General features: G+C 43.9%; 1 protein-coding gene across 1 annotated transcript in view; it reads left to right on the top strand.

Moving 5' to 3' along the window:
• Positions 1–575: 575 nt before the first annotated feature.
• The window catches only part of pde4dip (phosphodiesterase 4D interacting protein), a 48,300-nt gene continuing 24,524 nt past the window's right edge, over positions 576–24,351 (top strand). The window contains 20 exon segments of the mRNA XM_056276788.1: positions 576–2,803; positions 4,231–4,368; positions 4,708–4,827; positions 5,151–5,243; positions 5,808–6,017; positions 6,728–6,886; positions 7,207–7,311; positions 7,540–7,677; positions 9,821–10,000; positions 10,346–10,540; positions 11,280–11,549; positions 11,717–11,882; positions 14,897–15,012; positions 15,328–15,497; positions 15,828–16,134; positions 16,728–16,896; positions 17,919–18,035; positions 18,911–19,379; positions 20,505–20,740; positions 21,087–21,135. Coding sequence (XP_056132763.1) covers positions 1,490–2,803; positions 4,231–4,368; positions 4,708–4,827; positions 5,151–5,243; positions 5,808–6,017; positions 6,728–6,886; positions 7,207–7,311; positions 7,540–7,677; positions 9,821–10,000; positions 10,346–10,540; positions 11,280–11,549; positions 11,717–11,882; positions 14,897–15,012; positions 15,328–15,497; positions 15,828–16,134; positions 16,728–16,896; positions 17,919–18,035; positions 18,911–19,379; positions 20,505–20,740; positions 21,087–21,135 — 4,721 coding nt within the window. The 5' untranslated portion in view covers positions 576–1,489.

Consider the following 24,351-nt stretch of genomic DNA (forward strand, 5'->3'; position numbering starts at 1 on the left):
GCCAGTGGAGATCATAGCAGGGAAGAGAAATGATCCGCCTTGGCCCCCTTACATTCATGCATTTTGGTTTGGGTCTTAATGGCTCCTTTTGGTGTCATGTTTGCAAACTGAACTTAATACACCGAATATTAATTATTCGTATTATCATCATCATCACCATCATCGTACTTATTATTATTATTATTATTATTATTATTACGTACTCATTATATTTAACTAGCCTACGTTTTGATCAAAGGGTTTCTCAATCGTCCCGTGAGCGAGAAATACCTAACTGCGGATTTAAACGCACCAGGGTTTAATTGAAGTTGGAATTCGGCTCACAATCTGTCTGTGGCTGTTTGTTACGCAAATAAGCCTGAATATAAATTATTGATCGGAAAAAAAGGCTCGTACCATAAGTGGGGGAAAAAAAGGTTGTGCGAGTGAGACGGAGTCGATGCCCAGTGCCGTGCAGGGACCTCACCCCCGTTTTCAGTGAGATGGTACATTCCGGGGCATCTGCTCCCCTTGTCAGCGTTTCCATCTCTCTCACGTCCGGGAGGCACGATCTTAACAGTGAGGGACGTCTCCCCACACATCACCGCAAACCCGCGTCTGATTACCGCCGTCAGCTCATGGTGGGTGGATGTCAGGGACGCCGTCTCCGGTGAATGTTTTTAAAGACAGCCCCTTCGAGACATCTTTATCGTTTCTTCTTTTTTTGGGGGGGGGGGCGCAATTCCGCTTTCGTGTCGGCTTACAACGGGGCTGTGAAGCAGCTGGCCGATGCTGTCAGTGTCATTAGAGACTGACATCGTCTGAAAACGGAGGAAACGACGCGACGTCAACGGAGGACTCACCGGCGAGACGTTGGTTGTTTTTTTTTTTTAAATCTTACAGCGAATAAAGACTGACAGAATCTAATTCGGCGACGTCGCGGAGATGGAAATCAAAAGTTGCCGACCGAGATTCATTCAAAGCCTTAGTCTATGCGGAAATGATGGTTTCCCATGTTGTGGTCACATTGAACACGTTGTCATCACATAAGCGGTTTTTTTTGGTCCGTTTTTGTAAGAATTGGGACTCAGAACAGTGGTAGCCAACACTAGCCCTCTCCTCCGCGTTTCCTTTCTCACGTATTACTCGTGACTACCTTACACACCTGTAAAGGCTCTGTTTCATAGTCATGGCTATCTCAACAGTCGACTTGAGCCCAGTGGACCACATCTGTACCAAGAGTCAACGGGATGTCGCCCTGAAGCATTTTCATTCTGCATGAGAGAAACCATTTTAAATCCACTTTACCTGCCAAATTCATTCAGAGTTACCCCACAAGGAATAAGATTTTGACTTCGTTTTTTTTCCTTCGTTTTTTATTTTTAATTTGTTTAGTACTACTTGTTGACTATCTGACCATGTGACCCCGAGCAGTGCGTGCTGGTGCAGGTGTGTTGCTTATTTTTTAATGATGGTCTTATAAAGTGAAGGGTGGAGGTTCCCCACCGTGATGCTAGACGTGGTGAAGATGAAGGAGGTGTGCAGAATCTGCGCCCGAGAGCTCTGCGGCAACCAACGCCGATGGATCTTCCATCCTGCCTCCAAGCTCAACCTGCAGGTCCTGCTCTCCCACGCCCTGGGCCATGAGCTCACCCGGGATGGCCGCGGCGAGTTCGCCTGCTCCAAGTGCACCTTCATGCTGGACCGCATGTACCGTTTTGACACGGTGATCGCCCGGGTGGAGGCTCTGTCTCTGGAGCGCCTGCACAAGTTATTGTTAGAAAAAGACAGACTGAGACAGTGTATCGGCGGCCTCTACCGCAAGAACAACTCAGAAGACAGCGACGTCACTCTCTCCGGGTCTAGCATCAGAGCTGGGACCGAGGGGGGGTCTGAAGACTTGCCTGTGGTGGATCTCTCAGCTCTCCAGGATGTTCGATATTCCGAGATGATCCAGGATGATCTGGCGTACTCTGTATATGAGGCTTGGGCTGATAAGGAGGACCCAGCACTAGACCCCCAGGCCCACCACCAACATTCTCATCAACACCTCCATCAGTGCCCGGGATCAGACTCCCCTGCCGGGCAGAAGTTAAGGCGCTGCAGGGGTTGTGCGGCCCTCCGTGTGGCTGATTCTGACTATGAGGCTGTATGTAAGGTGCCTCGCAAGTTAGGCCAGAGGAGTACCTCCTGTGGACCCTCCACTCGCTACTCAGCCAGTGCCATAGGAGCTGAGCATGCTCCCACAGCCTCTGGAGGGTCTGATCTTACACCTGTTACCTCTGAGTCCTCTTCCACAGGGCTAGGGAGCGACATGACCCTGTGTGAGAGAAAAAGCCCTAGTCTTGTCTCATCCATAGAATCCCTCGACACTGCTGTGGATATGGCGTGCACCTCTGCCACTTACAAAGAGAGGGAAGAAGCTGAACAAGAAATTGGGGCAACTAAAGAAAAAGATCCAGGACAGATTCGGTCAAGAAGGGAAACATCATGGGGCAATCCCCCAAGTGAAAGCCCTATCTCAGGGCTTGAGTTGGCGATGAGCACAGAGAGGGGCTGGGAGTACAGGCCTGTTAAATTCCATGAGGGCAGCAAGATTCCAGTTCTCGTCAAAACTAAAGTAGACCAAGGCCTCACCCTGCCTTTACTTGTTCCACTTAGGGCCCCCTATGGAGGGGCTGTGGAATGTGTGCTATACCCCCATCAGCCTGTGCCAGACATAGTCACACCATCTACCCAACAAGAGCTGCAGGCAGAGCTGACAGAGATGGAGGAGCAGTGGATGGATGACTATGTGCAATGTGGACCTTTCCGCTTCCAGCAGGTAGCTTGCCAGCTGCTGGAGCTGGAATCTTATGCCCTCATCACAAATGCAACACAGGTTTCATGTACTTTTAACTAAACCTGGCAGTTATTAAAAACAAAAGCTTGCAGTTAAGATATGGCAAGCCTTAACTGAGGCAGTACTAGCCAAGTGAAATCCTTACCACATTTCTAAGGAGAACAGGCCGCTGGTTCTCCGTTTGTATGCTATTCACTATCTCCCAATAAATAGGCTATAAAAGACCTGCCCATCCTGGCAATTGGAAACAAGGTCAAGTGTCTTCTGATGGATGGGCCATTTTACTTGTCTCCTTTGCCTGTTACAGGAATGAACACAGTGGGTTACTTGAAGGGATGCATACCCCTCCACACACACACACACACACATACATCATTATCCTAGCAACACTTCCATTGCCATGGAAACTGTTCCCAGGGGTGGTAACAGTGCCAGTGTGTAAAGGCTCTGATCACTCTGATCCAGCTTCATAACTGCCTTTGTCATGTTAATGATTAGTCTGAATCCAGCCTTTCCTCCCAGGCTTACAGTAAACGGACACAAGGCTTGTCTAATCCTTTGTGTCAGCCTATTAACTGGAGAATGGCCCTCTCATACATGCCTTTTGGATATTTATAGCGAAGCCAATTCACCTATTGCTTTCTACTTCACCTTCGAGCGAAAACAACTAGTGAGCAGTATCTTAAACTCAGCTATTGGACATTTCATTTGTATAGTCAGTAATTTGCCTGGTCTGAGTATTGTGTTTCCAACCTGAAGTTTTTTCAAGGGACTCTCTATAGCACATAGTCGTTCCTGCAAAGTGTAAACTGTTCACATTACTTTTTCCTGGAACTTCATCCATTCTGAACTTTTATCTACATTGTCAATATCGCATTCTTTTCCCTGCACCTTATAATGTTTCAGGCAGAGCTCAGAAAGTCTTCTATCTCCAGTGATAAGGGGGGGGGGGTTCCTGAAGAATAGTTGTATAATTGGTTGCACACACTATTAATAGAGCCCAGCCAGGCTTGTGGTGGAACATCGTTACATAAATCGGTGAAAACAAAAACAAGGAAGTCAATGACACACTGTCGTGGTAACATACACTTCCTCAGGAAGTCATCCAGCAGAGGGCTGACATCACTTTCCCCTCTCACTGTACCCGCCACATATTCAAGCTTCTGAGGATGGTTGCTTAAATTACTTGCTCACTTTTAGAGTAGTCATGTGTGTGCGCGTGTGTGTATATGCACATTACTTTATGAGGGACCAGAGTGACCAAAACATGCATAATGGCCACATCATATCTTAGGTTATTTGAGCCTCATATGTAAATAATGGCATTAGTGGATTGGAATTAAACACTGTAAATGTTCTCAAAGGATTGTTTCTGTGTGCGTGTGCGTGCACGTGTGTTTGATTCTTAGAAGCTGATTGATGAGCAGCAGGGCCAGTTGAGTCAGTATGAGACTGCTGCAGGCCAGTGTGTTGGTGAACTACAGAAGGCTCAGGACCAGGTCTGCTCCCTACAAGCCAAGATCAGAGAGAGTGAAACCAGAAACCAGGTATTGCTTGTCTCTGATGGCATTCACCCATTCATCTTTACCTATCTAAACATGCCATTTTGATTAATGAACGCGAAAGTTCATTAGATTTTAATCAATGGCTAATTTGTGACACAATCTGTTTCCAGCTAATTGTTAATGTCTATCTCGGCAGGTCAAACCACATAACTTCAACACTTATTTTTGGAAGTTATTGTTATTCCTTTACAGTGTCATGTTTTTACATTCTAATTGCTGTTGCTAAAGGAATACTACACTCTTTTGGTCTGGTGTGTGTGTACTCGTGCATACGTGTGTGTGTGTATGCGTGCATGTGTATATGCTTGCGTGCTGATCTAGAAGCTGCAGGTGCGTCTTGGAGAGATGGAATTGGATCTGGGGGCGGCCAGAGAAGAGGCTCAGAGACAGGAACGCAATGTCCAGAACCTCAGTGACGCTGTTGGCTCCAAGGAGACTGAGGTCAGCAGGAAGATCATGAGTAGAGAGAGAGAGGGGAGGAAGATAATCATGATTGTGGGAAGGGAGATAGCGAGAGAGAGAGAGAGACAGAGACTGAAAAAGAAAGGGTTTTGAGATAATGGCTAGATAGGGATGGGCAGAGCAAAGAAGGAATGAATATAGGGAGAAAGAGTGAAAGAAAGGGATTTTTTGTTGGAGGGGATTGGTGGCAGGGAGAGCTTGGCACTGATCAGAAAATAAGCCATGACAGAATGTCCATAAAGAGGGCACAGTGTTCATCGCTGTCATTTTTTAATTTCTGTGTGTGTGTGTGTGTGTTGCAGACTGCGGAGTTGTACAGGGTGATTGAAAAGCAGAATAAGATGCTGTGTTCTCTCAAAGAGCTTGCCAACAGAAACCAGCTGCAGCAGCTGCAGGTGGGCCCTCAACACTGGGTCTTAATCATTCTGAAACGAGACCATTTTCTTTTTTGTGAGATTCTACTACTGTGAAATAACCTTTCTAATATGTACCAGCTTGAACAGTGCAAATTTAATGAATGTGCAGGACTCCCCTCTCTCCAGAGTGAGGTTATATTTTTTATTTTCTTAACCTTTCCACTTACACTTCAACTTCATTCACTCAGCCAGGCCAATTAAGAACAGATTCTTTTTTTCCCCAGGGATGGAAAACTATTTCTTTTTGTCAGTTTGTACAGTTAGTAATTAATATCATTAATTGTCAGAAAGATGCACATCTAAAGGTACACAAACCTCCACTGTCAACCTCTCTTCAATCAACTCGTTTCCTCCCTTTTTTCCACCCCCCCCTTCTCGTTCTTACTCTCACACCCCATCATTTTTTCTCACTCCCTAACACTAAGTATACTTTATCTCTTTTTGTCTTTTCTGGCTCCTCTCCACCTCCCACTGCCCTCCTACATCACTCTGGTCCCCATCCCCTCATCCTTTCTCCCTTCCCACCCTTCCGGGGGTTGGCAGATGTCTGGGGCAGAGACCATCCGGGGTCAAGGTGAGGTGCTGGGTCTCCAGGCCTCTCTCTTCCAGACTCAGCTGGAGCTGCAGGCTGGCCAGAGGGCTCAGCGCCAGGCCACCAGGACACAGGAGGACCTGACACGGGCCCTGAAGCGCCTGGAGAAAGACCTAGAGGGGGCGTTGCAGCATAGAAGGGAGACGGAGAAACACAACCAGGTGATTGAGTGGGTGGTGTGACTGTGGGTGTGCATTTCTCTCTCTCTCTCTCTCTCTCTCTCTCTCTCTCTCTCTCTCTCTCTCTCTCTCTCTCTCTCTCTCTCTCTCTCTCTCTCTCGCTCTCTCTCTCTCTCAATGCATAACAAGAGTTTGTCCTACTTATCTGCCCATTACCAATGACTCACGATAATGATTGGGGCACATTATACTTCAGCAGCAGTTTGCAGACATCCTGAACGACCACTTTGAAGGGTTTGAATTTGAATTCCAACCTTTTAACATATTCCACAATATAGTCACACTTTTTTGATTGTTTTTTTTTTTGGTCTTTTTTTTTAGATTCTTTATTAATCCCCGTGGGGAAATTCCTCTCTGCATTTAACCCATCCTAGCTGTGTAGCTTGGAGCAGTGGGCAGCCGCTGTGCAGCACCCGTGCAGCACTAGTGCAGCACACTTCTGGATGTATATGCTTAAAATAAGATCCATATCTTCCTTAAAACTTTAATATCCATGCACATTTGGGGATCAAGTGTACTTATAGTTGAATTAGTATTGCAAAGCTGAGCGCAGATTCTGTGGCTGGTTATATATATATATATAGTTATGTATGTAAAGAAAGCCTGTTAGTGGCTCACATGACAAGGCTAAAGGTGTGCTATAATGGTCATGGCTCTGGTGGTCAGTCATAACTCTGACATGTCTTGTTCAGGAGCTACAGCTAGCTCTTGAGAAGGCTAGATCTGCTCTGCAGGAGCGAGAGGAGCATCATAGGGAAAGGGAGGGAGAGAGAGAAAGAGAGGAAGAGGAGAGACAGAAGACAATCAGAGAGCTGAGAAGCTCACTGCAGACCAAAGAACAGCTGGTGCAGGTCAGACACACACACACACACACACACACACACACACACACACACACACACACACACACACACACATTGTATACACACCAACATTCAAGCCTATATGCAACCACACACATGTGCACAAAAACTCTCACATACACATCTGGGGGATTTAGTTATGGCCCCTTAACTACTATTAATCACTTGCAGGTATTCATAGGACTTGTTAATGAAATGCACAAAGGCACATGCTCTCATTCAAACACACATAAATGCCCACACCTGCAGATACTGACAAACTCACTCAAAGCTTGCACACACACTGACCCACTCCACTTCTCTACCAGGACTACTCTGAGTTGCTGGAGCAGCAGCATGATCCAAAGGAGAAGAAGGACTCTCTACTTCAAAAACTCCGGCAGCGCATCAAGGACAGAGACAGAGCACTAGAGGTAGACGGCACAAACAAACCTACCCACTCACTAGCGCTCTAATACAGCAGCTCCCAAAAGTCTGATTTCAGTATAAGAACATTGGCCATTTGATTCAGCCCTAAGGTTGTGCTGTGTGTCCTTTGATTGAACACCCTGTGATATCAGGAAGGTTGTTTTAGCATGTGCACCTCATTTGAGTGTTGTCAGCTATGGCAATAATTGATGTCTGTGTCACCCTGTCGGTAGCGGGCAGTGGATGAGAAGTTCCGCTGCGTTGAGGAGAAGGAGGAGGAGACACGTCGGCTGCAGCTGCTGCTGAGAGAGAAGGAGAGAGACCTGGAGAGACAGCGTTGTGTCCTTGCCAACAACGAGGAGACCATCACTGTAAGAACGCACACACATTTGCGACAGGCGTGGACAGGCCATCGGGAAGTTCAGGAATTTTTCGGGTGGGCCGGTCTTGTGAGGGCCTGTCTTTTTTTCCTCAACCCCAGCATTATATATTCAATAGGTAATTTTAGCTGCAGTGCCATGGCTGATGCAATCTGTAATAGCAGGTAGCAGTTGCCATCACAACTGAAAGTGTCTAGCACTCCGGCAGTTTGTGTCTGGTATCGGTAAAATGATCTAGCCCTCGTTGCTGAAACATGGCTAGAAAGAGAAAACCCATGGCCAGTGGTGCAGAGAAGGCGTGCCAAAAAAAAGAAAAAGGCTTTGCTGGCTGACGCTGCAAAGGGTGCTAAGATAGCTGAGTTATTTAAGCGGTCTGCAGGTGAGATGGGCACAGTGGTGAAGAGGCAGAAACATCAAGAGCAGTGAGCAGGTGCTTTGTCATGCTTACATGCTGTGTGCTGTGAACTAGCTAAATGCACTAGCTTTTTTGTTAACCTCGGGGTTTCAAGGCTAGATTCCTGCTGCAGGTCTGACTATTTCACAGGTTTAACTAGTCAGACTCGGTGCACAAACGTTTAGAGAAGTTTACACTAAATTTCTCTAAAGTGTTTAGAAAAATGGTTATCAACTTTGACTGTAAGTGGGTAAAATAAACATGTAAATTTTATAATTTTCTTCTAGACTACTCGTCAATTATTTTTTTCATTATAGCCTATACGCATGTAATATCTGATAGCCAGCCCAGCAGTAAAATTGATTTGTTAAATACTTACTCCACAATGTAAACAAACAGGTGAACATGACTCTGAACAAGAAAGGGAGAGGATGGAGGCAAAGGGGGCTGGAACCAGCACAGATCCAATTAGAGGGGCATTATTGGATGTTATTGTGTGACTGAAGTAAACTGGAGCACAATACATCATTCATATGATCAGGCTGGACCGCTTGATTCAAGTGCTTGGTGTGAATATGTAGTGTGAATATAGTGTAGTGTGAATACAGTGTAGTGTGAATACAGTGTCTTCCTGTGGATAGTCTGCTGGTTCTAACTTAGTGTTCAAACACTGTTTTGCGTCATTTTAAATAATCCTGATTAGTGCTGCATGATAAATCTAATCGCAATCACGATGTCAGCCTGTGCAATTATATAACCACAAAAGGCTGTGATTTAATTAAATAATAAAATATGTGTGTGTGAACGTCTGTTTGTGTGTAGTCTGCACATCTACGCCCATAATTAAGAGATGACCAATCAGTCTCTGTTTAGGCAGTGAAGCGTGTGCAGTCTACGGTCACATGACTATCCGGTGTGCTGTGTGCAAACCAGAAAGAAGTGAAAATTGGATACCGATGACAACGAGCAGGTTAACACTGATGAACTGGTGGCAAAAAAAAAACACGACCTCTGTTATATGGTGATATTTTGGATTCAAGCTCAGCGATATTGAGCAGAAAATTAAAGTGGCTACATGTCGCGGCAACACGACAAATTTGTATTATTTGTATATGTATAAATTTGTTTATTGTATCACAATCGCGATATTGTCCACAATAATCACAATATGACTTTTTCACTAAATGGTGTGGCACTGATCCTGATAATAAAAGCAGGCTATTTAGTCAAATTAGCTGTCAGGTGATCATTACATCAATTCAACTTTGAATTTTTGCTTTCTGTGCACACAACAATGGAGAGGAAAACCTTAGAAAATTAGTGTCATGGTTTTACATATCAGCCTAAAACAAACAATACAAATTAACAGATTTTATTTAAATTAATGTTTCGCTGATTGACAAACATATTTATGTGAATTTTTATCCTTCGCCTGGTCCTGGTGTGAGTCTGTGTGCGAGGCCAGATGAGGGTGACAGTGTGCATCTCTTGCCCATGTCCTGATCTGTCTGTCGTCTCTGACGTACTGATGATTGCCACTTATCTGTGAGTTTGTGTATGGTCTGGGTAGATTGTAAAACTGAATTGCCCCTCTGGGATAAATAAAGTTGTCTGAATCTGAATGTCGTCAGTTCGAATTTGGTATATCAAATTGGGGCCGTCTCCCTTAATGAACACACACAAATGCACCGTCTCAAAAAGCCTCACTACCACCATCTTGTGTGTGTGCGTGTGTGTCAGAGCCTGGAGGTGCTGGTGCGGGGTAAGAGTCTGGAGGTGGAGCAGGTGAGTGAGACCTGGAGGAGTGCACAGCGCCAACTGCGAGAGAATGAGGAGCGGCAGGGTCGCACTCTGAGCGAGAGGGACACACTCATCAACCAGCTGCAGACCGCCCTGCGCTCACGCACCCAGGAGGCAGAGGTAAAGTAGAGCAGTCGGCACCAATCAGCTCCACCCCGTTATGGTAACAAAGCTCTGCTTGGGTTATCGACTGACTTCAGGTCCATTTATTGTCTATTTCTTTGTCTCTCTCTCTCATTCACTTTGGCTGTCTCAGCTCTTTTTGTAATCTTTGAGGTTTGTAGGGGGCATGTGAGCGTTTCCTAGAATTCACTGTCTCTTTCCTGTATAAAGTATCTGTCTAATGTTCTCTTCCATTCTTATTCTTTCTTTCTCTCTCTCTCATTCAGTTTCACCTTCCCTTCCTCTTTGGTGCTTTACATTCCTGTGTTTTTATCCTAACGTGTCGATATCCTGCCCTTTAAGGATATGTGTCGTTCCCTGCTGGGCCAGTTCAAGGAAGGTCCCAACAATGTTCTGGAGGAATTGAGGGTCCGTCTCCAGCTCAAAGACCGGCTCTTCCAAGAGGTGCTCTCAGACCGCACCCGCCAAGCCCAGGAACACCAGGCACAGGTTCAGGATCTGCTCAACACCATCAGTACGAGGGACCAGTACATCCAGGTACTGGATTTAGGTTGTTTAAAAGGGCGAATGGGCTCCGGTTTTCTCCCACAGTCCAAAGGCCCTGTGATGGACTGGTGGCCTGTCCAGGGTGTCTCCCTGCCTGCCGCCCAATGACTGCTAGGATAGGCTCCAGCATCCCATGACCCTAATTAGGATAAGCGGCTTGGATAATGGATGGATGGAAAAGGGTGAATTGGTTCTGTAACTAGGATATAATTTACTAGTAATAGATGTCATGTTAGGGCGAAAACAGCAACAGTCTCAGCTGAAAATAGAAATGAACTTGACTTGGGATTAGACAAATGCTGAATAACTATGTTTGGGCACTATGGGCACTATGTTGGGTCTATCACAGGGCTATTATGGTCAAGATCGCAAGTTTCCCTAATAAGACTCCCAATGGTGCTGATTAAAAACATAATCATTAATCTCTCTCTCTCTCTCTCTCTCTCTCTCTCTCTCTCTCTCTCTCTCTCTCTCTCTCTCTCTCTCTCTCTCTCTCTCTCTCTGTGTGTGTAATGTAAGTCTCTTTGAATTTTGGTTTTTTTTTTATTATCCATAAAAATTGACCTCAGTATCACCCATTCCATTTATTTCTGTCATTTCTAAAAGTCACTTGTATCTTGTTGTGTTTACTGTTCCCTTTATGAGTCATACTGTATAGTTTGTTTTTCTTTCTTTTTTCTTTCTTTTTTTTTGCCTTTTTAAATCCTGTTCTTCCTTCATCATCTTCCAGGACTCTGCGGGAAGGCTGGGCGAGGTGATGAATGAGCAGACATCGAGGCTCCAGGAGCTCCGCAGACAGCTGACCTCTGGTTTTCAGGTGTCATGTGTTGGATCAGGATCTGTCTCTGGGCCAGACTCCAGTATAGAGCTCCAGGCCCTGCAAGAAGAGTTATGTTTGGCCCTGAAGAGGGAGAAGGAGGCCCAGGAGGAGAACAGGAGTCAAACTTCCATGCTGGACTCCCTAATCAGGACGCTCAGTGTCAAGGAAGAGATCATTAGGGTCAGTATGAGGGAGTGAGGGGATCTAGTGTGTGTGTGTGTGTATGTGACTTTGAGTACTTGAAAAGCGCTATATAAGATTGATTTATTATTATTATGTGTGTGTATGTACATGTACACATGGCCTTCTCTGTGGATATTTTTAATACTTTTGTGCATGTAACTCAGAGCCTCCAGAGGCAGCTGGTAGAGCCCTCAAGCCTTTCACTGGTTGAGAGACTGACCCAGGAAATCCAGGAGCTGAGGGAAAGCCTGGTCCAGCAGGATTTGCCCCCAGCTAGAGGCCCTGTCGAAGGCAGGGACCGACAGAACAACCGGCAGTCCGAATTTGGAGGTGGGCATCAGAAGAGCATGGGCCAGTATCTGTAATGGCAACTCCCAAGCACAAGGTGGCAGTGGTGGTTATCAGAGTGGAGTGGCGCATGGTGGTGGTCCTACTAATTTAATGTGATTTTAATTCCTGGGACTTCTGGGTGTCAGTACTAACATTTGTTGTTATTTGTTATGATTGGTGATGGAACCTTATGGATTGGGGCACCATCCCATCTTTTTGGCTTTTGTCTTAAAGCCATAGCCAGTCGATTCCATTCTAGCAGAAGGAAGCAAGCCAACACTGAGAATTACTGGCTGCAAGCTAGCAGGAAAATTAACCTTATTGAGTGAAGCTTAATAATGTTTTAAATGTCAGAAATAAGACATTTGTTTGCAAGAATACAACCTTGGTACAAAGAAGAACTTGAACCCTAGCAGGTAAGGGGGTAGCAGTGATTGGAGCATTTTAGCCGAGTCACTAATCTTAATTCAGGAGTTGTACTCCAAAATACTGTGTATCCTTCTGGGGAAAAATTAAAAACATTCCACATCTATCAAGTTTATCCTGTTCATACAGTCTGTGATCAGACCACGGTACAAAAGCATCGGTCCCTGTACCATCCTGTAAAAAGCTCTACGGTTTGTTTTAATTTTCTGCTCTCGTTTTGAGTGTCAGTTCTTTTCAATGGTGGATACCTCATTTTGGAACGAAACTCCTTAACTCATGGGATTATGAGATCATGGGACTCTGTGATTGTGGGATTCTAGTTGACTCGGGTTTTATTCTGGGTGGCAATTTGTATGAGGGTGTCTGCAAAAAAAAAGAAAGAAAAAAAACAATGTTTTTTTTTTCATTGTAAGTTTTTGGTGCAATTATAAAAGTTAATATAAAAATTGTGCAATTCATTTAATTGTTCACTGTTAAAAGTATCCCAAGAGATTTTTTTTTAAATTTTAGTCAATCAAAGATTATTTACTTTGTCAATCTGTGATACTGTGTGTTGTGTTATGGCAGAACATTTGGTTTGTATACTAACTAACGTATGTAATCTGTGTGCCTTTTGCCTGTTTAGTGGCATGCTGGTGCTCTTTGAGCATTTTACTGTAGGATGATGTAAATTGCACTGCTAGCTTACATTTCAGCTAAGAATATAGAAGAATAATTAGACTCGGCACGTCTTTTATCGATATTTAAATACTAAATTTGCAGCTGCTGCTGATGTAGAAAATGCTTAGAATTGTGTTTGCAATGTACTGTGTGTTTGCTTCCGTATTTCCGATTTTATGAGGCTAGATGCCATTCAACAACCATGAATTACCATTTAGTTGTGATTCATTTTTAATACCATAAAATTGAGCGTGACACTGGACCGCAGGAAGAAGCGTGGACGGAGGTAACATGCGGCTACTTTCTTCTCAGTCTTCTCTTTGAATTTATTAATGTAAAATGTGTCATGTTTGCACATCTATGATGTAGTTTTGATATTATGTAAAGAACAGTCACTTTTTTTTGCATTGCAGGCTTTTCAGCAGTTTCTCGTGTAAGACATAAGCACCTTATACCAGGGTTAGAATGAAAATCATGTAGAACCTTACATACTGTTGAGCATTTCAATAAATAAAGCTACAATAATTCCATGTATTGGTGTACAGTATGCAAGAGGTCCATCTAGCCCACCTAATTTGGGCCCAAGTCTTCATCAATACCCTACTTATGACACGGTAATACATCTTAGCTCTTAACCTAATCATTTGTGTATGTGAGTGAGCAAGAAACCACAGTGACCCATAATTAAGATATAACACACGTATAAAGCACTTGCCACATCCATTATTTTAATGCCCAATGTAAACCAGCCTTCCTGCTTTGCACAGTTGCCACAATCCAATTGTCTCTGTTACACCACAAACTTTCAGCCACTTATCGGCATGTTACCAGATTTATTTCAAATAGTAATTGGGCCTGTTTATGTGTTAGTATTAACTACTATTATGTAGTAGACTATTAGGTAGAGTAATATGTAGTCAGCATAGTAAGAGCAGATGTATTTCCTAGCTCTATGATTGTCACAATAACGAGGCTGCAGGAAATTGGGTAGTCTTCAGTTTCTCATTCGTTCTTTAGACACTACAGTCCTAGAGCCAGGGCCAGCATGTGGTCCCAGCTGCAATTAAGATTCCTCAGGCAAGTGGTTCTCAAGAACTCGCCCTTAATCCCATTCTATGAGGTCATCATAAGCCTTTTTACAAGTGCCTCTCCGACTGGCGCATGCCGTCTTTTAAGCCCGTTTCAGTATCTTGACATATTGGATTATATCCTAGTCTGGATCTGGGGTTAAAATTAACACCATATATGTTTTGGCTGGAGATTTTCTAGAAGCTCTGGATGATGGGCATCCAGTATTCGATGCTCCAGCTTTTTGGCTAATGTGCATGGTCATGGGATCAAGGTCTTGCCAGGGGACCAGATGCACCGCTGACAACGCCATGCATGTGCCCTGTACTTTGATCCCTCGCAGGATCAGTGATCATTCAGTACAGTAATCAACCCATGTCTCTGAGCTACTACCATGTCTGCAAAGACAAGATGCTTTTTCAATATGTGCGTCATATTTGCATTCAAATATTATTTAATGCTACTACCAACCCCAGTGGCTACACAGTGGCTGTTATGTTGCTCTTAAAGAGTAATTTGAGATATTGAGTTTCACCATAACCACAGGGGGAATAAATCCTATGAGAAATAGGAAGCACTGGTTGTTGTAGTATTTCTGAAAGCCTTTTTTTTTCCTGTCAGAGAGCCGAAAGCCTTTTTCTGTCTTTTTCTGTCATTTGGCAAACAGGGATTTTCTCTATATGCACGGAGAACTAGACAAACAGTTCATCGTCGATTTAACACCACAAACAACCTATGAAATCTTACAAATTGTTGTTTCTAACACAGTTAACAGTTTCTGTTATTTGCACGTGGGTATATATTTCTCATTGTATTCTCATATTATTGATTTGTTTTGGCTTTTTCTTTTCTTTTCATAGAACTGAGTACAGAAGATGAAGAAGGAGAGGATGATGATGCCAACAGTGAGTATGCTGATAGCATCGATGATGAAGAGGAGTCCAAACTGACTGCCAGGGTCCTGGCCAACATGATGGTAGGAATACAGACAACCTCGACTTTTATATTTAGGGCATGTTTCACCGAAACGGAAACCCGGTTCATTATTCATCTTGCCAATGATAAACCCTTAAAAAATGCTTCTTTTTTTTTTTTACAAGTTAGCTAACGGCATTGATGCTTTTGGATCACTTTCCAATTTACAAGGGCGATCACCATATCCATCCCTCAATGAGCACCAGTGCATCCCCTAGGGACTTGCTAGTGAGTTGTGCTAGTTGCAGGCTATGAATTTAGCTCCTGAAAGAAAGAGTGAGCCCTCTTTCCTCCTTTGTCACCACCGTATTATCAGGGTCCTGGAGATGCAGGAAAGGCATCTTTATCCCAGGATATCTCATTTGAGGGCCAGGGGCTAGCCGAGGTCAAACAGTTGGTGGAGCAGAAGAGGGCGGTGGAGAGAGAGCTGGGGGAGCTCAAGGCTCAGCTGGAGAAGGCCGGTTTCTCCTCCCTCTCACAGCTGAGGTAAGCCAGTCTGCCGAGTGATGGCTTGGTTGATGTTTGAGTCACTCGGCGATGCCAGTTTATGTTATGTGCAGCGGTTTTCCAGGAAATTGTTCAACCTTTTGAGATCTAGCACTGAATGAAAAAGATTTTGAGACCAACACAAAGTCCCATTTTCAGCACAGGTTTGTCTGAAGAAAAGTTTTGCCGAAGAATGTTTCCCTCTGCTCAAGTCAAGCACATGTATTATTTTGAAAATTGTAAGATATTAATGGTGTACAAAAAGTGCAGTACTATACTTGCAGTATTGTACCTGAGCACTATTGACTGTTTCTCTGCCCCCCCTTACAGGAGAGCCATGTTCAGCCTGCGTGCAGAGAATGAAGATTTAAAGCAGCGGCTGACTGGAGGAGCACAGCCTGGCACCGATGAACAATGCGAGGAACAGAAGGCGCTTGAGGATGAAGAGGAGGAGGAGCTGGATGTGACTATAGAAGGGAGTGAGGAGGAAGAGGAAGGTGAAGACTCTGAGCAGTGGGACACCTGGGATGGTGAGCTGTGCCCAGCCAAACCGCAGCTCAGAGACAACCAGGGACAGAGGAGAGGAAACAGGCCTGTGTCTCTGGACCTGGGGGTCCTGCTGTCCCACTCCTCACAGGTAGGGGAAGCAATACTTCGTGTCAATACTGCACCATGGGGCTTTTCAAAGCTCACCTTTCTGAATGTTCCTCCGTTGTGTATTTTTAGCAAGTGCAAGTATGCGTTAACAATAGAAATTTGCGAGATTCTGTTCTTTGCCTTTATCTTTGTAAATTAGGGGTAAAAATCTCAAGAAGAAGAAACTGGAAAGGATATGCATGCACACAGTCACATATACATACATATCCAAACTCTTAAACCCTATATTAATAGAGTCAAAGATCCACATAATCAAGTGCAATACTTTATGTCTGTGTCATCTGCAGAGTGATATACCTCTTTTCACATCGGCTCATTGAAGCAAAATGAACTTCAAATGTTGAATATTTAAAAAAAAACAAAGAAAAAATTAGTAGCTGTGTAAATGGTTAGACATCCAACATAACAGATCAAATTCTGTTGATTAAAATTTGAACTAACCCAGTTTAAGCTACTCTTGCTTTTTAGGACTTGCATAACCATAGTGTTGTGTAGGTGATCTTTTTGTTCCTGACCTGACTGCATTTTGACTCACAGCGCCCTTGTGTTACATTTTCCTTGCTTGCCATGCAGGAGAACGAGCCAGCCGCCGGCCGCCAGCAGAGTGCTGTTGCCACTGTGATGCGTGAGAAGACGGTTCGTCTCCAGCAGGAGAGCAAGGAGCTGCAGGAGAAACTGATGGTGTCTGAAGCCACCGTCCAGGCCCAAGCCGAGCAGCTCAAGGACTATAGGGACCTACTCAGTAAGTGGTGATGTGATGTGATGTGATTGTGATGTGATGTGATGTGATGTGATGTGATGTGATGTGATGTGATGTGAGTGTGTGTGTGTGTGTGTGTGTGTGTGTGTGTGTGTGTGTGTGTGTGTGTGTGTGTGTGTGTGTGTGTGTGTGTGTGTGTGTGTGTGTGTGTGTGTATACACTGTGCTGACAACACACCGAGTCTGAGCACAAGGTGTCTTGGAAACTAACTGGATTTCCTCTAAATGGAAGTCCTCCATAGACAACTTTGTTTGAATTAGCGAGATAATTAGCGAGATCACCTTAACATGACTTCTTCAATGTCCGTATGAGTGTCCATTGATGAGGAAGTGTCTCTTTTGGTGTCTTGAGTTGCTGCCGCTGCCGCTGCTGTATTCCTATTCAGAGTTTCAGAATGTATTAAGAAATATACTGAACTTTGTGGATGTCCTGGTGTCTTGACCTGCAAAGGTGTATTTCCTGTGTTTGTTTTTTTTAATACCGCTATGGATTAGAATCTGATGTATGACTTTGTCCGGTTTCATTTCCTGTCTCTCCCAAATGTTCTATCAGAGAGGAAATGAATTCCCTACCAAGCACTCAATGTATGGCAGACCCCTTGCTCTGATAATAAAATATTAATGTGTCTCAGAGTTGATATGCAGTGAGCCAAAATTCTGTTTCTATTTCTACAAAATTCAATATTTATAATATCAAGGAAGCTCAAACTAGTTTTAATAATGTATAACTTCATGAACTTTCTTAAGGAATCTTTTTGCTTGCCCCCTTGACAGTAGGGTCAGGGCACAGTGCCAGCAACAGATCAGCATCCCTGTTGATTTTAAGGGATTCAGTGAATGCTCGCTGACAACGGGGTTTGGACCCAATGAGCAGGAGGGTCTCCCAGCTCACTGACCCACCACATAGCTTCAGAAAACCAGTCAAACAGCTCAGAGGGATTGAACGGATGGATTTCCAGATAATACTTGAGCTGGCGTGAGACTCTTTTCTCTTTCTGTCTGCAGCTGAAACATCTGTGCAACAGGACAGTAAACAGATCCAGGTTGACCTTCAGGACCTGGGCTATGAGACGTGTGGCCGCAGCGAGAACGAGGCGGAGAGAGAGGACACCAGCAGCCCAGGTATCCTTGATCCTTCACACGGTGTTATTATGACCTCTACCTAGGTCTGGGACAACACTGGGTCGCCGTTTGTTCTTTGTTTTTTACCTTTTCCCCCAGAAAGGGTTCAGTTTACAATCAAACTATACTTAATCAGGAAATGTATCTCTACTCAGTAGCACGCGAGCATTTTCTGATCCACTAGCATTGCCTGGGGAAGTTATTATAAGGCTGTAGTAATGTTATGAAAACACCAGAGGGCAGCAAAGGAATGCCGTGACAGAACACAACAGACTTCAATGGCACATTTACATACACAGCCTATTATGAAACACGTGAATGACGCTGACATATGGGATTGATAGAGTTGTTGTTTTCATTGATAGCAAGGTCCAAGAAATATGGCTTTTTGCCTGTATTTAAACATCTAAATTTACGATCTTAAAAATCCAGATGCAAACAATAACACACTTTATCTCTGAATTTTTTTAAGACAATAGCTAATGCACAAATATCCAAATTATGCATCCTTTGTAGTTGCTCGTTGAAAATTATTTTTACGTTTTCATAATGATGGCCAAATGCATAAAAAGTTGGCAGACAGCGGAGAGATGGAAGAAAAGGTAAAGCTGTGGTGGTTAGAGCAGATAGAGGTTTTTAGAAAAGAACTTTATGAGCAAATACTACAAAATAGATAGCTATAATCCAGGTTGAACCTTTCTACTTGCCATGGTGATGACTAACACTGATGACTCAATTTGCATGTATGTCTGGTTAAACACCACTGCGATTACCTTGTTTCCCCCCTAGGTGTCAGTAAGTCAAACAAAGACAAACGATCAACAATCTTCAGGACTGCAACTTGAATAATGTTATATATATATCATTTCTGACAGAGTTTGATGACTTGGAGATGTGCACTTCTCTGGAGTGTGGTTCCCAGTGGTGGCCTGCCAACACCAGCAGTAGTTACACAAAGACCAGCTCCCAGCCTGCTGGTTATGGGGACGAGGTCCAGTCTCTCCAGCGGCTTGTGGAGGACCTACGCTCACAGTTGTCTCGCTCTCAGGCGGTGATCCGTGGGCTCCAGAGCCGCCTGCGCTCCCTGTCCGTGTCCAGTGACTGTGGACCCTCCACACCCCGTAAAGTCAACTGGTCCTTCCAGGCCTCGCCTTCCCAGAGTGGGGCAGAAGATGACGAGGGCTGGCAGTCCTCTGACGGCGGCCCGATGCCCTCATCGCGTAACCTTTACTCAGACAAGGACTTCCAAGAGCTGGTGTCCCGCATAGGCGCCCTGGAAGACCAACTGAGGAAAGGTAGCAAGATGTCTGCCAGTGAGGATGGAAAGGCTGCCACCTGGCCAGGGTAAGGCAGCGTCAGAGCTCAGCCAGCACCTGGCACATGGAAATTTGATTTGATTTGACTTGACTTGACTTGACTTGACTTGACTTGACTTGACTTGATTTGATTTGATTTGATTTGATTTGATTTGGTTTGGGGCAGCATGACTCAGGAGGTAAAGCGGGTCGTCTAGTAATCGGAAGGTCATTGGGTCGATCCCTGGCTCCTCCAGAGAGCGTATCGAAGTGTCCTTGAGCAAGACACTGAACCCTTAACTGCTTCTGATGAGCAGATTGGCACCTTGCATGGCAGCCTCCTCCATCAGTGTATGAATGTGTGGGTGAATGGGTGAATGTGAGGCATACACTGTAAAGCACTTTGAGTGGCCAGTAGACTAGAAAAGCACTATGTAAATGCAGTCCAGTTACCATTTATTTACCATTTTATTCAATTTAGTTTGAGTATAGATTTTAATGAATATTTCCTTTGACGGACTTCATTAGGAAACAGTTGGCAGATGTGACAAAGGCAGCACATTCATTAACAATCAGCAAGGACAGCAAAAGATATGAACAAAGAAGGCACTAGAAAATGGAAAAATATTAAGGCAGATTAGCTTACGAATGATATTGTCTCCTAAATTTGGCTGTTGAACTGATTAACACTACGAATTCACATAGAAAATATTTAAACTTCTTTGGTTCGTTTGTTTCTATCCGTATTATTCCCTGTTATTAGATTTGAAACAAAATACTGCTAACAGTTGGTTGTGCGCAAATGTGGCTCTCAGTCAAAATGGATTGGTCTGTGAGTACCACGGTGCTCCCATCTGGGTATTGAGGACTGTTCTGTCTCATTTTTGTCATGTGGCCAAACTGTCCAGTGAATTAGCAAATTAGTTTAGCATAGTGATTCTGATGCTGTCTCTGGTGCTGAGATTAAAAGACACCACACTCATAAATTACCCTTTGACAATAATGCCATATTAAACCTTTGACAATAATACCATAATAATAATCATTGTGGTTACATTACATCTCTCTCTCTCTCTCTCTCTCTCTCTCTCTCTCTCTCTCTCTCTCTCTCTCTCTCTCTCTCTCTCTCTCTGTCTGTCTCTCTCTCTCTTCCTGTCTGTCGTTCTTCTCGCAGTAAATTTGACAGGCTGATCCAGGCTCAGGCCAAGGAGCTGTCCAACCTACGCCAGCGGTTGCGGGAGGGCAGAGGCGTGTGCCACATCCTAAATCAACATCTGGGAGACACCACGAAGGCCTTTGAAGAGCTGCTGAGAGCCAACGATATAGACTACTACATGGGCCAGAGCTTCAGAGACCAGCTGGCACAGAGCAGCGCTCTGGCACAACGAGTCAGTGCGAAGATCAGCGGACGTGAGTGGGACACATTTATGAATATATTACACGGTTACATATGCTCAAGAGCTCAAAGTGAACACAGATTGATACTCCGTTGTACGCACCCATATATGCTTTGATACGGTAACACACGTTAACTGGCAAAAGGTGGTGCTATAGCACATGGGCTGTGCTGTGGGTGTTGATGTCATGTGTTCTTAATGCGTTCATATTCGTCCAAAGTTGTGCACATAGACGCACCAACAAGCACATGCACATTTGTGGATGCAAAACACTCACACACACACACACACACACAAAATACACACAGTGTTCTTATGCCAGTTAATGATGTAATTGCTCTTTGTTCCCTTTCCAACAGGAGATCATCCAGACGATCCAGATGATAAGACAGAGCTGCTTGCCATCCAGTCAGTGCTAATTTACCTAAACTGTATTGCTATGTGTTTGTGTGTATGCATGTACGTGCCTTTTGGTCTGTGCGTATTTGCGTCCTTGTATGTCTGTGTATAACGACAACAGAATTCCTGCCATGGTTTCCAGTACTCTATAACAGTAGATGCTATTGGAAAGCATTGATCTGTGATGCAATAGCCAGTGTCTGTTCCATGGGGCTGTATTATCAGATGGACATTGAGTAATGATTAACGGTCCTACTGGCTAATTAACAACAGGGCTAATCAACTCCGTAGCAGAATAACGCTTGGGCCAATTGGATAGAGTGATGACAGTGAGTAAAGGCTGATAGCTCATGTTCCAGATATGAATAAGTTAAACCTTCTATCACTTTAAAGATAAGCTGAAATGAATCGGTTTCCTTCTGATGTTTGGGTCATTGTGTATCCTTGAATGTGCATCAACTTTTAAACCTACAATATTGATGAAACCTATCTGTGTAACCCCGCCACTTATCCTTTAAAAACTGCATCCTCCATCCCATTTTTCAAAATAGTTCTCAGGTAGCTAACAATCAAGTGCCATAAGAGACAAGTGCCAGCTGTTGCATTGTTGATTGCTCTCGCTCCAATAAAGACCAGTTCCCTTTCCCCAAAATCCCCTCGTTGCGTTCCTGTTAGTTTGGTTTTATCCATCTGAGGACGCAGGAAGTTTTGACAGTTTGCAATGTCCCACCCTAATGATCTGTTTTGATCAGATATACATCAAATTGTGGAAGATGAATGCTTTCAAACAATTGTCATCATACTCAGTTGAGTATACGTAGGCTTCTTGCCGTGGTGGCAAGCATTGCCTTGGTTTTTAAGGTTGAAAAGAGTCTCGCACTTAATAAAAACAAACACGTTACCACATCTTACCACCACAAGACAGTGTTTTATTTGGTCAAAAAAATCTTAGCTTCCTCTCTACCTTAAATTGACACACATTTTTTCCCTGTATTTGACTCCTTTCTTGAACACTGTGTCACCCTTGATGCCTGAAAGCTCGTTGCAGTTGGCAGGGGCCCCTCAGCCCTGGCATCAGAGCTAACTTGTTATGTCAGGGATGCGCTGCTGCTGATGTTGCTGTGACATCACCACGTCCAGCACCTCTGGCAGTACATGCTAGAGAGAAGCGCTGTGATTGGATGAACTTTCGATCACCCATAGGAGTCGTGACTAGGAGCGCCTGATTGGTGCCCTTGCCAGGTCATGAATTAGCCAGTTTCTTTGGTCAGCTATGAGATGGCTGGCAGCAATTAGAGGATGCAAGAAAGACAAATAGATAGAGAAGAATAAAACTAGAAGAAGAGAACAAGGAAGATGGAGACAAAATAATAAAAGCAAGCAGAGTTGAAGGAAAGAAAAGAGAAGGGGGAAAAGGGAAAGAAAGAAAGGAGAGTAAGTAAGTAAGAGTTTATTTATATAGCACCATTTTAAAACAAAGCTTCAAAGTGCTGCACAAGATACAGACACAGAAAAAAAACATACACATAAAGTTGTATACAGGGGAAAAAAAATGCATGCATGCATGTATACAGATGCATACAAAACAAATTACAGCCCCATTACAGGGAAGGCAAGTCAGTAGAGTTGGGTTTTGAGACGTTTTATAAAGCCATTTAAAGACTCATCTGATCTAACAGAGTGGAAGAGACTGTTCAGAGGGACATAGCCTTTACGGCAAAAGCACAGTCACCCTTGGATTTGCGGAAGGAGCGGAGTATAAACAAGAGACCCTGGTCAGGAGATCTGAGTGGCCTAGAGGTGGAGTGAGGATGCAAAATTTCGGAAATGTATGAAATGTATAAAGGGGCAAGACCATATAGGGCCTTATATTCGATAAGCAGTACCTTGAAGTCTAATCTATAATTTACTGGGAGCCAATGAAGGGATGTGAGGATTGGTTTGATGTGGGGAACAAAGTTTGGTATTGGTTAGAAGCCTGGCTGAAATATTTTGCATGAGTTGCAGGCAGGACAGAGCTTCTTGGCTGAGGCAGGAGAAATGAGCATTGCAGTAGTCGAGGTGTGAAAAAATTGGGGTATGGATTAGTAATTCAAGATCTCTGGTTGATAGCATTGATTTGATTTTTACGATGTTCTGGAGTTGGAAAAAGTGGGTTTGCACAAGCTTGTTTACGTGTAGGCCGAAATTCAGATTTTGGTCAAAGAGTACACCTAGATTTCTTGAGGAGGGTTTAACATTGGTGGCCAGAGGTCTGAGACAAGGTTTCACTTCTAAGACAAACTTATTAGGACCAATAATGAGAACCTCAGTTTTGTCTGAATTGAGCTGAAGGGAATTGAGTGACATCCATTCCTTAATAGCAGCCAGGCAGTCATGAACGGTACCAATATTGCTCATATCATTTCGCTTAACAGATAAATACAGCTGTATATCATCAGTGTAGCACTGGTGAGAGATGCAACTGAACTTCCTAACCAGATTGCCTAGAGGTAACATGTAGATTGAGAAAAGGCTGGGACCAAGGATTGAACCCTGCAGAACTCCACAGAGTATAGGGGCAGTTGAGGACACGAAGTTGTCTATGGCAACCTGAAACTTCTTGTTAGACAGATAGGATGACAGCCAACCGAGAGCAGACCCTGAGACTAACCCACTTATTCAAACGTTCAACCAAGATGGAGTGATCAATAGTATCAAATGCAGCAGTCAAGTCAAGCAAGACCAGAATAGAATGTTTGCCATTGTCAGCTCGCATGAGGATGTCATTTGTCACTCTTAGTAGTGTCGTTTCTGTACTGTGTTGGTGGCGAAAGCCTGATTGGTATTTATTGAATATGTTGTGTCCTTGAATGACCTCAAGGAGCTGCTGTGCAACGATATTTTCAAGAATTTTGGGGATGAGTGGTAGTTTTGAAATAGGTGTGTAGTTATTTGGTAGGGTTGGATCAAGGACAGGTTTTGTTTTTTTAATAGGTTGGACACTCGCCATCTTAAAACCATCAGGAACACAGCCAGAGGTGAGAGAAAGCTTAATAATGGAGAAGCAGGGGAGAGTGAGAAAAGGAGAAGTGCAGCACAACATGATTGATATGTCACAATGCTGCAATCTGCTCAGGTCTTACTCTGGTCTAACACAACTGAATCACATCTCAAAATTGTCTGCTAAAAGAACAATTGTACCTCTGACTAATTACTTTGTGTTTGTCTGTGTATGTGGATGGG

Source organism: Lampris incognitus, chromosome 3, assembly GCF_029633865.1.
Source record: "Lampris incognitus isolate fLamInc1 chromosome 3, fLamInc1.hap2, whole genome shotgun sequence".
NCBI classification, from domain to species: Eukaryota; Metazoa; Chordata; class Actinopteri; order Lampriformes; family Lampridae; genus Lampris; species Lampris incognitus.